The 16,630-nt window shown below is 41.5% G+C and overlaps 1 protein-coding gene across 1 annotated transcript in view; it reads right to left on the bottom strand.

The window, feature by feature from the left end:
* LOC124016722 (synaptotagmin-6-like) overlaps positions 1-13,669 on the bottom strand; it is a 57,742-nt gene extending 44,073 nt beyond the window's left edge. The window contains exon 1 of the mRNA XM_046332209.1: positions 13,510-13,669. Coding sequence (XP_046188165.1) covers positions 13,510-13,669 — 160 coding nt within the window. The remainder of the gene's footprint in view (positions 1-13,509) is intronic.
* Positions 13,670-16,630: the final 2,961 nt, after the last annotated feature.

The following is a 16,630-nucleotide window of genomic DNA, read 5'->3' as shown; positions in this document are numbered from 1 at the left end:
ATTCAGCATCAACAATAAAGCATTCATTGTGGCACTCCACACACACCTCTAGTCTATGGGTTTCAGAACAACATCAGATACATGTTTTACATAACTGGGCTTTTACCCACTGGGATTTTGTGTCAACTCAGTCAAAGCCCCTCTGAAATCCATACCTGGCTTACAAAAGTAGCTAACCATCGGCTTAGAGAGCCCAACCAGGTGCGAGCCTTAAGTCTCCAATCCATGCTATTGACATGGCTGGAAAACAGTGCAACAGTCAGCTGAATTATTTACATGTGGCTCAATAGGACTGCTGCCTAACATCGCTGTAATAATCCCCCATAGGTTACAGAGACTAGACAACTCCACAACACTCTCCCATGACCTCTACATGCTGTATTGATGCTATTTTCTTAACTATCATACTCTCAGCCCTACTCCTTTCTTTATTCATGTTCACATATTGCAGCAGCAGGCGCAGCGTGGTGGTGGTGGTGGTGGTGGTGGTGGGCAGCACACTGCACAGTTCTGCTGCTATTCCTCTAGATGACAAAGATAAGACTTCAGCCTTCTGTAATATTTGCTGTTTCCAGATGAGGTTTACAACCAAAATTGGAAAACTAACAGTAAGAAGTGACTGTGGCAGTGCAGAGATGTTCTGATAAGAGTGCTGGTGTTTGTTTTCAGTTTCCTCTCATTGTCCATAACAGTTTTCATATAAACCCAGGCCTCTTTTCTCCTCTTCAATTTCCCTCCTTCCCAACTCTTGTTTATCCCTCATAAGTGACATGAAGTGAATGATCTAATGCTAATAACGCTGGAGAACACCATGCCTTAATTTCACTGCCTGCACACACTCAAGTAATGATGCAACCTCAGGACCTTTATTCAATCAAGAGTAGTTATGGTAAACCCTACCATATCCATACAATAACAGCTAATGCAATAGAACAAAATACAGATACCCCTGAAGATATCGTGAAGCATCAATGAATTATTGAACAATCTCAATTATTGAGAAGACGTGCTGTAGCGGGAATTCGATTTGATCTGCACAAAGATATACGTCTATTCATCCAAACTGGCACAAAATCGAATACATTCAAAACAAGGACAGAGAGAGAGAGAACAGCCTGGGTCCTCATGGTAACGTTTTGGTAAGAAGAGACAGACAACTCCATGAAATAATTTCTGTAAACCTAAACATTTCCGCTTCGCATAGCAGTAATCGAAAATGAGAATGGACAAAGGCTATCTATCTTTTAGTTGAACAGAGCTATTCTGCATCATAGCACTACTTGTACTGCACCTACAACAACTACCTTTATCAACAATACACCATGAGCTACAAAAACTACCTATACGAACACTACACTATGAGCTACAACAACTACCTATACTAACACAACGCAATGAGCTACAACAACTACCTATACTAACACCACACAATGAGCTACAACAACTACCTATACTAACACTACACAATGAGCTACAAAAACTACCTATACTAACACAACACAATGAGCTACAACAACTACCTATACTAACACTACACAATGAGCCACAACAACTACCTATACTAACACAACACAATGAGCTACAACAACTACAGTACTTTTACCAACATTACACTATGAGAACAACAACTACCTATACGAACACTACACAATGAGCTACAACAACTACCTATACTAACACTACACAATGAGTTACAACAACTACCTATACTAACACTACACAATGAGCTACAACAACTACCTATACGAACACTACACAATGAGCTACAACAACTACCTATACTAACACTACACTATGAGCTACAACAACTACCTATACGAAAACTACACAATGAGCTACAACAACTACAGTACCTATATAAACACTACACAATGAGCCACAACACCTACCTATACTAACACTACACAGTGAGCTACAACAACTACAGTACCTATATAAACACTACGGTTGGAGCGAGTGGTCGCATCTGCACTTCGCTCCCACGCTCCCACGGGTAGTATAACTTTTTCATTATATTTCATTATATCACAACGGTTTGATTTGTCTTATCTTAGCAATTTCTTCTCAGCTAGCTACATAGCCGTCTTTGTATCAAAGATAATTGCGTAATTATCGTATTTCGCCGTCCTAACGTAGTCTTCACTAGCCAGCTAGCTAACGTCCACTGATTAGCTGCACTGGAGAAACTATTACACTCAACTGAACGACTTGATTAGTTTAGTGTTAGCTAGCTACATAGCTGTCTTTGCTGTCTTCGTATCATCGTATCCAAGATAATTGTGTTGTTTAGGTTTAGAGTGTGTAGTCTTAGAGTGATTATCTTAATTTACCGAGGTTAGCTAGCCATTTACCGAGGTTAGCTAGCCAGCTATTTGTCGTCCTTACGTAGGTGACTCTGCTAGCTAGCCAACGCTAGCCAACGTCTTCTGTATAGAACTCAACTACCCGGTCGCATTCACAGGTAGTATCACATTTTCACTTCATTTCATTACAGTACAACGGTTTGATTTGTTTGATCGTAGCTAGCTACTTAGCTAGCTACATAGCCGTCTTTGTATCAAAGATAATTGTGTAGTCTAGAGCGATTTTCTAGGTTCGCTAGCCATCTATTGTCGTTCTTTTAACGCAACGTAACGTAAACAACACTGCTAGCTAGCCTGCTAGCCCCCGAATAGCAACACTGCAGAAACTATTACACTCAACGGAACGACTTGATTAGTGTAGTGTCAACAACGCACCCACTGCCAGCTGGCCTACTTCAGCAGTACTGTATCATTTTAATCATTTTAGTCAATATGATTCTTGCTACGTAGCTTAACTTTCTGAACATTCGAGACGTGTAGTCCACTTGTCATTCCAATCTCCTTTGCATTAGCGTAGCCTCTTCTGTAGCCTGTCAACTATGTGTCTGTTTATCCCTGTTCTCTCCTCTCTGCACAGACCATCCACAAACGCCTCCTCACAAGGCAGAGTTCATCTCGTGGTCCCTCGCTTGGCACTGCGGAAACATGGATCCTACTCTGGTGGTCCCAGCGCGGGATCCTCATCTCTCCCAAGTGGACCCATCTGTGGAATTCCAGTTCCAGGTCTCCAGGTTCCCTAGCCTCTGGAACTGCCAATCTGCGGTCAACAAGGCAGAGTTCATCTCAGTTCTTCCACTAACCTCATTGCCTCCCTCCAGTCCCTCGACTTCTTGGCACTGACGGAAACATGGATCACCACAGACAACACTGCTACTCCTACTGCTCTCTCTTCGTCCGCCCACGTGTTCTCGCACACCCCGAGATGCGTCTGGTCAGCGGGGTGGTGGCACCGGGTCATCTCTCCCAAGTGGTCATTCATCCTTTCTCCCTCCCTTACCCATCTGTCTCTGCTGCTCCTTTGAATTCCATGCATCTGCCAGTTACCCTCTTTCAACCTTAACATCCTTATCATTTATCGCCCTCCAGGTTCCCTCGCAGATGTTCATCAATTTTGAGTGATGATCCCTTGATAAGCTCCTTTCCGCTGGTTCTGCTCACCTCAGTTCTCTTTCTCCCATGTCTACCTTTGACTCTTTCCTCAACAACCTCCTTGACCCATCCCCTCCTCTGACCCTCGGAGACCTTCTCCTCACCTCACCCCCTCAACTCACCCAATCTCGTCCCTTCCATCTTTCTAGATGCTGTTCTTCCTTCTGAAAAAAACCTCATTGCAACTCCCCTCCATGTCTCAGACCATGTATCCTTTTCCCTCTGCTCTCATCCAACACCTCAAAGATTAACGTGCCGTCCTTGGCCAGCTCTCCCGCTATCTCTCTCTGAATGACCTTCTTGATCCAAATCTCTTCCCTCAAGACTAGTCATTCAAACCTCTCCCACCTACTGATTCTGCCTCCTCAACCCTAACTCTCCTCCCTGCTCTCATCCTTCTAGATCTATGCTGCCTCCATACTGTGAACCATCAGGTCCTCCTCTCCCCCTCTCGATGAGTTGGGCATCTCCGGGCAGCCGACGCTTGATGCCTTGGCGAGAATCTGTCTCCTCACCACGCGCTCTACCACTGGTGTCCCCCAGGGCTCTGTTCTGCTAAAGCCCTCTCCTATTCTCGCTATACACCAAGTCACTCTGGCTCTCATAACCTCATGGTCTCTCTTATCATTGCTATGCAGAGACACACAATTAATCCTCCTTTCCCCTTCTCTGACCAGGCGCATCTCTGCATTTGGCAGACATATCAGTGTGGACCTCCCCACCTACCTTGACTCTCCCGGGAAGGACTGCCTCTCTCCCTCCTCTCTGGTTGACAACTCCATTGTGTCCTCCTTTCCCAGAGCCCCAAGAACCTTGGCGTGATCCACAACCCCTGTCTCTTCTCAACCAATTTCAAGGAGACCGTTCCTGTAGGTTCATCTCTACAACATCCCTGACCGCTGGCTACGACCCTGCCTCTTCACAGGAAGCGGCGCAGGTCCTCATCCAGGCACTTGTCATCTCCCGTCTGGATTACTGCAACTCCGCTTGTTGGCTGTGCTCCCCTGCCTGTGCCATTAAACCCCTTCAACTCATCCAGAACGCCGCAGCCCGTCTGGTGTTCAACCTTCCCAAGTTCTCTCACGTCACCCCGCTCCTCCGCTCTCTCCACTGGCTTCCAGTCTGAAGCTCTGCTAAAGCTAATCTGCTACAAGACCATGGTGCTTGCCTACGGAGCTGTGACCTGACAGGGAACGGCACCTCAGTACCTCCCCCAGGCTCTGATCAGGCCCTACACCCAAACAAGGGCACTGACCGTTCATCCACCATATCTGGCCTGCTCGCTCTTCCTCCCGGGGAAGGACTCCCTACCACTGATTGTGTCCTCCTACAGCTCCTGTCGTTCTCAACCAACATCAGCCCAGTCAAAACTGTTCGCTGCCTCACCCTGGCAGGTCCCCCAATGGTGGAACAAACTCGCTGTTGGCCTCCCTGCCGACCCCTTCAACTCAGGACAGCTGGTGAGTCAATCCGCTCCTCCGCTCTCTCCACCTTCCGGAGACCACACCTGAAACCTCCCCCACCTCTTTAACCTCTGGGAATACCTGAGGATAGGATAAGTAATCCCTCAATCACCACCTTCCGGAGACACCCCACCTCTTTAAGGAATACCCCTAAGTTTTAGATGCACTATTGTTAAGTGACTGTCCCACTGGATGTCATAAGGTGAATGCACCAATTTGTAAGTCGCTCTGGATAAGAGCGTCTGCTAAATGACTTAAATGTAAATGTAAATGTACAATGAGCCACAACAACTACCTATACTAACACTACACAGTGAGCTACAACAACTACAGTACCTATATAAACACTACACAATGAGCCACAACAACTATCTATACTAACACTACACCGTGAGCTACAACAACTACAGTACCTATATAAACACTACACAATGAGCCACAACAACTACCTATACTAACACTACACAGTGAGCTACAACAACTACAGTACCTATATAAACACTACACAATGAGCCACAACAACTATCTATACTAACACTACACCGTGAGCTACAACAACTACAGTACCTATATAAACACTACACAATGAGCCACAACAACTACCTATACTAACACTACACAGTGAGCTACAACAACTACAATACCTATACTAACACCACACAATGAGCCACAACAACTACCTATACTAACACTACACAGTGAGCTGCAACAACTATCTATACTAACACTACACAATGAGCTACAACAACGATCTATATCAACACTACACAATGAGATACAACAACTACCTATACTAACACTACACAGTGAGCTACAACAACTACAATACCTATACTAACACCACACAATGAGCCACAACAACTACCTATACTAACACTACACAGTGAGCTACAACAACTACAATACCTATACTAACACCACACAATGAGCCACAACAACTACCTATACTAACACTACACAATGAGCTACAACAACTACCTATACTAACACCACACAATGAGCCACAACAACTACCTATACTAACACACACAATGAGCCACAACAACTACCTATACTAACACTACACAATGAGCTACAACAACAACCTATACTAACACTACACAATGAGCTACAACAACTACCTATACGAAAACTACACAATGAGCTACAATAACTACAGTACTTAAACTAACAATAAATTATGAGAACAACAACTACCTATATAAACACTACACAATGAGCTACAACAACAACCTATACTAACACTACACAATGAGCTACAACAACTACCTATACGAACACTACACAATGAGCTACAACAACAAACTATACTAACACTACACAGTGAGCTACAACAACTACAGTACCTATATAAACACTACACAATGAGTTACAACAACAACCTATACTAACACTACACAGTGAGCTACAACAACTACAATACCTATATAAACACTACACAATGAGCCACAACAACTACCTATACTAACACTACACAATGAGCTACAACAACTACAGTACCTATACTAACACCACACAATGAGCCACAACAACTACCTATACTAACACTACTGTCATGACGTTGGCCTGGGGTTTATGTAGGTTTATGACAGTCATAAATACCTCTTCCCCCCCGTTTCCTCTCTCTACCCTACTGATGTTACATTTGCAAACCCTTGGTTAACATAGAGATTCTGGGAACATCAGGAGGTGGGGGGATATTAATAATATTCTGGTAATCCGACCAATTGAACATATCGAATGGTACTTAATGAATATGATGTCAGTTCGTTTGTCATCTTGTCATGTTTTGTCTTATATTGTCTTGTCATTTTGCTTTCCCTTCTGTTCGTTTTCCCCCTGCTGGTCTTTTTAGGTTCGTTCCCTTTTTTCTCTCTTCCTCCCTCTCTCTCTTCTCTCTATCGTTCCGTTCCTGCTCCCAGCTGTTCCTATTCCCCTAATCAATCATTTAGTCTTTCCACACCTGTTCCCTATCTTTTCCTCTGATTAGAGTCCCTATTTCTCCCCTTGTTTTCCGTTTCTGTCCTGTCGGATCCTTGTATATTGTTCACCGTGCTGTGTCTTTGTCTCGCCCTGTCGTGTCGTGTTTCCCTCAGATGCTGCGTGGTGAGCAGGTGTCTGAGTCTGCTACGGTCAGTGCCTTCCCGAGGCAACCTACAGTTTATGGTCGAGTCTCCAGTCTGTCCTCGTCATTACGAGTGGAATTGTTTTTTATGCTTTGTTTACCGCTCCGATTTGTCTAGGAGTTTTGCATATTTCCTTTACTGGAATAAAGACTCTGTTTTCGCCAAGTCGCTTTTGGGTCCTCATTCACCTGCATAACACATCTGAGACATTCTCATCAATGATAAGATGAAAAACTCTACAGTGGAATGTCTACACATCAGAGTTATCGGATTCACATGGAATTGTTGTTCAATTAAATGTTTGAATATTAAATTATTCGTGATGGGATGTAATGTGATTTAAGCTTCTAAAATGTGAGATTTGGGTTTTCAAAAGATAGGGCTCTGCTCAATTAGTGTCCCGCCCCTGTGAAGGGACATGGGCTATACAACTTTTCAAACACGCACTCCTCCCCCTTCCTATATAAGCCCTTGACGACAATATAACCTCCTGTTCCGAGGACGTGAGGACGACGGTCCGATGTCAGAATGGTTCAGATAATAACTACAGAACGAAGCCAACATCAGCGTGAGCTTTGGTTGCGAATGGTATGAACTTTGAACTCTTATTCACTACAGAAGTGATACCTCCTAGCCGTTGAGTTAGCAACAGCTGCTTCAAACGAGGGTTAGGAATGAACAGACAGAGTATCCTGTCTACCACACAACGACGTTACTACAACGTATTCAATTTACCAGCATAGACATTCTTCAAAGGACGAAGGACGAGGTTGGGCAACACGGCCTTCCATCTACCACCAACCTACCGAAGCGCAGCTCAGAGTAAATATTTATTGCATTTTCCTTTTCCAAATGGGCGGTAATTTAGAATGCATAAGATACGGTATTTACGGTGGCACAGCTTCGCCCTTTGTTCCTCAGTCTTCTCGCTCTTTCACTCAAACCCAGCCCCTTTTTTTATGTAACAAGCTGTCATATATGTTCCACCGGCTAGGGACGTTTTCCTTTATGACATAATTTGTAATCAAGTTATGATTTAATTATGTGTATGTGTAATTCTGTGTGATTAGTTAGGTATTTAGTAAATAAATAATAAACCCAATTTTGTATTGCTGGTTCAACTTGTTAGCCAGAGTTCGTGCAGATAACCAATAATTTACAACTTTCAGATGAGACTGAATTAAGATGACGATTAATATTGACTGCTATTGATATAAAATATTACTAGGTCTTTAAGAGTTTATTCGGAAGATAACATCTCTATAAATATTATTTCGTGGTGCCCGACTCTCTAGTTAATTACATTTACATGATTAGCTCAATCAGGTAATATTAATTATTATTAATTAATTATTATTTTATAGAATAGCATGTCACTTAATCCGGCATAGCCAAAGACAAGACACTACACTATCAGCAACAACAACTACCTATACTAACACTACACAATGAGATACAACAACTACCTATACTAACACTACACAATGAGCTACAACAATTACCTATAGTAACACTACAACAACTACAGTACCTATACTAACACTACACAATGAGCTACAACAACTACAGTACCTATACTAACACTACACAATGAGCTACAACAACTACAGTACCTATACTAACACTACACAATGAGCTACAACAACTACAGTACCTATACTAACACTACACAATGAGCTACAACAACTACAGTACCTATACTAACACTACACTATGAGCTACAACAACTACAGTACCTATACTAACACTACACAATGAGCTACAACAACTACAGTACCTATACTAACACTACACAACGAGCTACAACAACTACAGTACCTATACTAACACTACACAATGAGCTACAACAACTACAGTACCTATACTAACACTACACTATGAGCTACAACAACTACAGTACCTATACTAACACTACACAATGAGCTACAACAACTACAGTACCTATACTAACACTACACAATGAGCTACAACAACTACAGTACCTATACTAACACTACACAATGAGCTACAACAACTACAGTACCTATACTAACACTACACTATACCAGAGCTACAACAACTACAGTACCTATACTAACACTACACAATGAGCTACAACAACTACAGTACCTATACTAACACTACACAATGAGCTACAACAACTACAGTACCTATACTAACACTACACAATGAGCTACAACAACTACAGTACCTATAGTAACACTACACAATGAGCTACAACAACTACAGTACCTATACTAACACTACACAATGAACAACAACTACATAATAAGCTCCAACAACTACAGTACCTATACTAACACTACACAATGAGCTACAACAACTACAGTACCTATACTAACACTACACAATGAGCTACAACAACTACAGTACCTATACTAACACTACACAATGAGCTACAACAACTACAGTACCTATACTAACACTACACAATGAGCTACAACAACTACAGTACCTATACTAACACTACATAATGAGCTCCAACAACTACAGTACCTATACTAACACTACACAATGAGCTACAACAACTACAGTACCTATACTAACACTACACAATGAGCTACACTACACAATGAGCTACAACAACTACAGTACCTATACTAACACTACACAATGAGCTACAACAACTACACTACAATGAGCTATACTAACACTACACAATGAGCTACAACAACTACAGTACCTATACTAACACTACACAATGAGCTACAACAACTACAGTACCTATACTAACACTACACAATGAGCTACAACAACTACAGTACCTATACTAACACTACACAAGTACCTACAGTATACTAACACTACACAATGAGCTACAACAACTACAGTACCTATACTAACACTACACAATGAGCTACAACAACTACAGTACCTATACTAACACTACACAATGAGCTACAACAACTACAGTACCACAATACTAACACTACACAATGAGCTACAACAACTACAGTACCTATACTAACACTACACAACTACAACAACTACAGTACCTATACTAACACTACACTACAACAACTACAGTGATACTAACACTACACAATGAACAACAACTACAGTACCTATACTAACACTACACAATGAGCTACAACAACTACAGTACCTATACTAACACTACACAATGAGCTACAACAACTACAGTACCTAGCTACTAACACCTATACTAACACTACACAATGAGCTACAACAACTACAGTACCTATACTAACACTACACAATGAGCTACAACAACTACAGTACCTAACTAACACTACACAATGAGCTACAACCTACAGTACCTAACTAACACTACACAATGAGCTACAACAACTACAGTACCTATACTAACACTACACAATGAGCTACAACAACTACAGTACCTATACTAACACACAATGAGCTACAACAACTACAGTACCTATACTAACACTACACAATGAGCTACAACAACTACAGTACCTATACTAACACTACACAATGAGCTACAACTACAGTACCTAACTAACACTACACAATGAGCTACAACAACTACAGTACCTATACTAACACTACACAATGAGCTACAACAACTACAGTACCTATACTAACACTACACAATGAGCTACAACAACTACAGTACCTATACTAACACTACACAATGAGCTACAACAACTACAGTACCTATACTAACACTACACAATGAGCTACAACAACTACAGTACCTATACTAACACTACACAATGAGCTACAACAACTACAGTACCTATACTAACACTACACAATGAGCTACAACAACTACAGTACCTATACTAACACTACACAATGAGCTACAACAACTACAGTACCTATACTAACACTACACAATGAGCTACAACAACTACAGTACCTATACTAACACTACACAATGAGCTACCAACTAAACTACAGTACCTAGTACCTATACTAACACTACACAATGAGCTACAACAACTACAGTACCTATACTAACACTACACAATGAGCTACAACAACTACAGTACCTATACTAACACTACACAATGAGCTACAACAACTACAGTACCTATACTAACACTACACAATGAGCTACAACAACTACAGTACCTATACTAACACTACACAATGAGCTACAACAACTACAGTACCTATACTAACACTACACAATGAGCTACAACAACTACAGTACCAATAACACTACACAATGAGCTACAACAACTACAGTACCTATACTAACACTACACAATGAGCTACAACAACTACAGTACCTATACTACACAATGACTACAACAATACAGAGCTAACACAACAACTACAGTACCTATACTAACACTACACAATGAGCTACAACAACTACAGTACCTATACTAACACTACACAATGAGCTACAACAACTACAGTACCTATACTAACACTACACAATGAGCTACAACAACTACAGTACCTATAACTAACACTACAACAATGAGCTACAACAACTACAGTACCTATACTAACACTACACAATGAGCTACAACAACTACAGTACCTATACTAACACTACACAATGAGCTACAACAACTACAGTACCTATACTAACACTACACAATGAGCTACAACAACTACAGTACCTATACTAACACTACACTATGAGCTACAACAACCACCAAATAATCATTGTTATTGCTAACCCTTCTACTACCAACTACACTCCCCTCCCATATGCTATCAGTGTGTGTGTGTGCGTTTGTATGCGTGTGTGTGTGTGTGTGTGTGTGTGTGTGCGTGCATGCTTGCATGCGTGTGTGTGTGTGTGAAAGGCAGAACAAACCAATCCAGCCAGTTTGGTTTTCGAGAAATTCATTCACAGCCAACTCTGACATTCGCCTCAGCACAAATGGTCGCCCAACCTGCCACTCCAAATCTGTGACCTTTGGTTTTTGGAAGCCGGTGTACAGCGCTCTGCAGGGCGTATGCGTCCGCAGTGGCAGTGGCAGTGGCAGTCTTCTATTCATGTGGTATTACTGCCTGTGGACTGGTGCACACTGGTCTCTTCCTGGCCGTGCTGCGGGCGCTCCCTCTGACAGACACAGCACAGCTCTTTAATTGGAGCACAATCAGCGTGAGCTGATGCCACTTCAATTACCTGCCAATAAACCCCACGGTTAAGACAGCAGGTAGCCTACCGTTTTGGAGTAACTGGGCCAGTAACTGAAAGGTTTCTGGTTTGAATCCCCGAGCCGACTAGTGGGGAAAATCTGTCAATATGCTCTTGAGCAAGGCACTTAACCCTAATTGCTCCTGTAAGTCACTCTGGATAAGAGTGTCTGAGAAAATGACTAAAGTGTAAAGACGGAGCAGAGCTATGGAGCCCACACCTGACAGAAAGAGAGAAGAGAGTGACAGTGGATGTCTGTGTGTGTGGAACTGGAGACCAATGTAAAGTAATACAGTCAGATACTTTGAAAAGTGAAAGGCAAGGCCACCCCCATGATGACTAATGTGGTATTGTCAGTCAGTCAGTTTCCCCTTGGCTGGCACATCATTAAAGGCTTCCTTGAGTTGAATAGGGGGAAAAGTGTGTTGTAAGGAGAAAGTGGCCCAAAGCTTATTTCAGGGAAACATCTTCTTGTATGATACAGGATACAATTATGGCACAGAGGATTTCCAGATGACCTCCCTCACATATCTGAGGACCACACACAAGTGGGAGGAGAATATGGTAGAGAAAAACAGCATTTTTCCTTTGACTAACAGGGGTTTCTGTCATCAAAACTGCATCTGCAATCGAGGAATGTTCAACATTATGACAAGGGAGTCCTATTGAGAGCCAATAGTTAACACAATGATATAAAAAAACATATTTCATGAGCTAAAATTCAATTTTATGTTATCTATTTCCCTGGGGAATAAAGTATCTATCAATCCACATATATTCTGCCAGCACCCTGAAAACATTTCTCTCTCTCTTTTCATTCCATGAACCAAGCCTATCGTTTAAGGCACCTATCAACTTAGCATTTTCCTTAAATAAATCACCCTAGCAATCGACATATTTGATTTTCTTTCTTAACTTGTTACAGAAATAAGTACTTAAGTCTAAGAAAGTACACTAGCTAAATTAGCCAAACAAGCCCACCATATTTTCCAGTGGTTAGATTGTTGTCCAGTATCCGAAAGGTTGATAGATCAAATCCCCGAGCTGTAAATAAGAATTTGTTCTTAACTTACTTGCCTAGGTAAATAAAGGTTAAATAAAAAAATATCCTATCTGGCAGGAATGATAAATTACCTGTACTGGACCATTACAAAAAACATAGCAGTTAGCATGTTCAACACATCATGAGACCCCAGTCATTCACAACACACACACATAGAAGTTAACATTTTTAGCAGAACACTTGTGCTCCCAGTCACTCACAACACAAACAAACAGTGGTGACCAGAGGGAGGCTGTTGGGCTGTGGAGCATACCTGACCATGCAGAGTTTGGGCTGGTGGCCAGCAGTGTGATGAAGTCCTGGCAGGTGTTGGGCTGCAACAGTGGGCTGTCGTCCAGACAGAGGTCAATGATGAGGGCCACCGCCCTCTCACAGTGCATGTCATGGTCCTTTCTCTCCTCCGCAGAACTCATCCTCCTTCGTGAGTCCCACACAGTCTCTAGCTCTCATCCAGGACTGGAGAAAGTGCAGGAGGGATGGTGGTGGTGCTGCATAAAAAAATGTATGCAACTTACCGCTCTCCTCTTGTTGTAACCCACTCTGGCTCTCTCTGCCTCTCAGGCTCCTGGATGTACAGCCAGCCAGTATCAATATGTGTGTCTGTGTGTGCATAAGAGAGAATGTGTGGGAGGGGGTTTGATGAAGCAGTGGGACCCCCCAGGTATTCCTGGAGCAGGAGTGTTGCATCATGCCATATCCATGCTTAGAAAGAGAGAGGGCTATTTGGCCCTACACAGAGAGTACACAGCGCCAGAATACCTGACCACTGTGACTGACCCAAAATTAAGGAAAGCTTTGACTATGTACAGACTCAGTGAGCATAGCCTTGCTATTGAGAAAGGCCGCCGTAGGCAGACATGGCTCTCAAGAGAAGACAGGCTATGTGCTCACTGTGAGAGAGACAGAGGGTGGAGAGAGACAGAGGGTGGAGAGAGAGACAGAGGGTGGAGAGAGAGAGAGGTCTTCCTACAGACTGAGTATATTTATCTTATGCACTCACTCATGTGTACGTAAATGTGTATAATGTAGAAGACTGTACATGTTCCTTTGACTAGGGATGATAGGAGTCGCTGTATTTCATAAATTCAACTCAAATCTGTTTAAATACTGTACTCAAATACTGTACATTATTCCAAATGTTTAAAAAAAATACATAAATGGAAGGTGCCCACATGAAAAAAATGCCTTTGTTTACTATATAATACTACAGTACATAGTATTGTAGTCAACTGTAGTATACTGTTGAATACTATGCTACACACTGTAGTATCCCTTGATCATGTGTATTATTAACTATAAAATTGTGTAGTATATTGTAGAATACTATAGTAAACACTCAGTATACTACAATCCGCAAAAACCCTACAGTAAATATTACAGTAATCTCCACAAATACACTACAGTTCACAAAAAAATGTTTTAACTGTCGTAATACTACAGCAATTAATTTGAATATACTTTGCCAATTGTCCTTCCCCTTATCCCAATTTGTGCCACCCATAAGTTAGAAATCTCCATGCCAAGTATAGACCATATATTGTGTTCAATACAGGTTACAGAAAAGAGCAGAAGCTCTGAACTATCCATTCAGACTGTAGTATACTACTATAGTCTGTATACACTATAGTAAAACACTGTAGTTAATTCTACAGTATACTACAAACACTGCAAGTTTTTTTAAACTATAGTATTACTACAGAATTTATACTATAGTAAACTATATTATTTATTAATGTGGGTATTAATGGAAATAAGTATTTAAGTGTGGGAAATATGCATTTGAATTGTGGTACATGGGCTGAATCACGTGATATATAAACAAATTAATCCATTTGGTGTCGCTTTATTATGTAATCTATTTATTTCCAAAACTGATAGTGATATGAAATACAGCTGCTAACCCACTCATGCTGCACCCTGCTGGTGACATAATACAGTGTGAAAGCAAAGAGAGAGAGAGAGAGAGAGAGAGAGAGAGAGAGAGAGAGAGAGAGAGAGAGAGAGAGAGAGAGAGAGAGAGACAGAGAGAGAGAGAGAGAGAGAGAGAGAGACAGAGAGAGAGAGAGAGAGAGAGAGAGAGAGAGAGAGAGAGAGAGAGAGAGAGAGAGAGAGAGAGAGACAGAGAGAGAGAGAGAGAGAGAGAGAGAGAGAGAGAGAGAGAGAGAGAGACAGAGAGAGAGAGAGAGAGAGAGAGAGAGAGAGAGAGAGAGAGAGAGAGAGAGAGAGAGAGAGAGAGAGAGAGAGAGAGGGAGAGAGAGAGAGAGAGAGAGAGGAAAATATAAAGAGAAATAGAGACAGAAAGAGAGAGGCTCCAGACACAGAGGTTGGATTTTTTGTATTCCGTAATCTGAGCCAGGATTATGAAATCGGAGTCCAGATTAGGAATATATAGATTTATCGACAACTATCGCAAAGATGATCTTCACCACTCAGCAAATCATGTCCTCTGACATGGTAAAGTCACTTTACACACATTTTAATTAATTATTATATTCAATAGTATTGTTTATAAAATACTGTACATAGGAATCATCCATCTGTCTGAATTGAGAAGTCATACAGGAGAACTATCCAGGTTCGATTTCCTCAGGAGGTATACAATTCAGTTATGACTGTCTAGTCTTGTGTTTTTCATGTTAAAGTCACGTTTCTGCTCAAATCTGTCTCCAATGGTCTGTACGCTACCCATGTGCATAGATCTATACACTCTTAGAAGAAAGGTACCCTCTAGAACCTAAAAGGGTTCTTCGGCTGTCCCCATAGCAGAACCCTTTGTAGAACCCTTTCCACAGAGGGTTCTACATGGAACCCCAAAGGGTTCTACCTGGGACCAAAAAGGGCTCTCCTATGGGGACAGCCGAAGAACTCTTTTGGAACCCTTTTTTCTAAGCGTGTAGACAACAATACTTTATTTAAGTGTCTATGTGCTGCTGTTCCTTTATTGTCTTCAGATATTGGGGTGATGTTGACCTTAACTTGTTGTCAGGCTTATGCATTTCTGGCATCCAAACAAATGTAAAAATAAAAAACCTGTCAAACTCATAACGTTTACGACTACATGCTGTAGAAAAAGTTAGCGTTCAAGAGAAAATTGCAAACAATCTTCTGTTTTTTTAATGATCATTATAAGTTATCAATAAGGTGTTTCTCCTCTTTTAAACTCTCCCCCATCTCTGTAGCATATAACTGTATTTTAATTACTGAGAATTACTGTAACTTCCCAATGGGATCTGATCTATGTCAGTTCTTCCTTATCTACTATGACTGCCTTTATCCAAGGCAGGGTCTCAGGGTTATCCAGTGAAGCGTTACTTTGAATCACATTAATTGACATGGATGCTATACTCAGCAGTGCTTCTAATTTGAACTATACC

Source organism: Oncorhynchus gorbuscha, linkage group LG03 (assembly GCF_021184085.1).
Source record: "Oncorhynchus gorbuscha isolate QuinsamMale2020 ecotype Even-year linkage group LG03, OgorEven_v1.0, whole genome shotgun sequence".
Lineage (NCBI taxonomy): Eukaryota > Metazoa > Chordata > Actinopteri > Salmoniformes > Salmonidae > Oncorhynchus > Oncorhynchus gorbuscha.
Note: the sequence above shows the minus strand (reverse complement) of the source record. Positions and strands in the feature narration are given on the sequence as shown.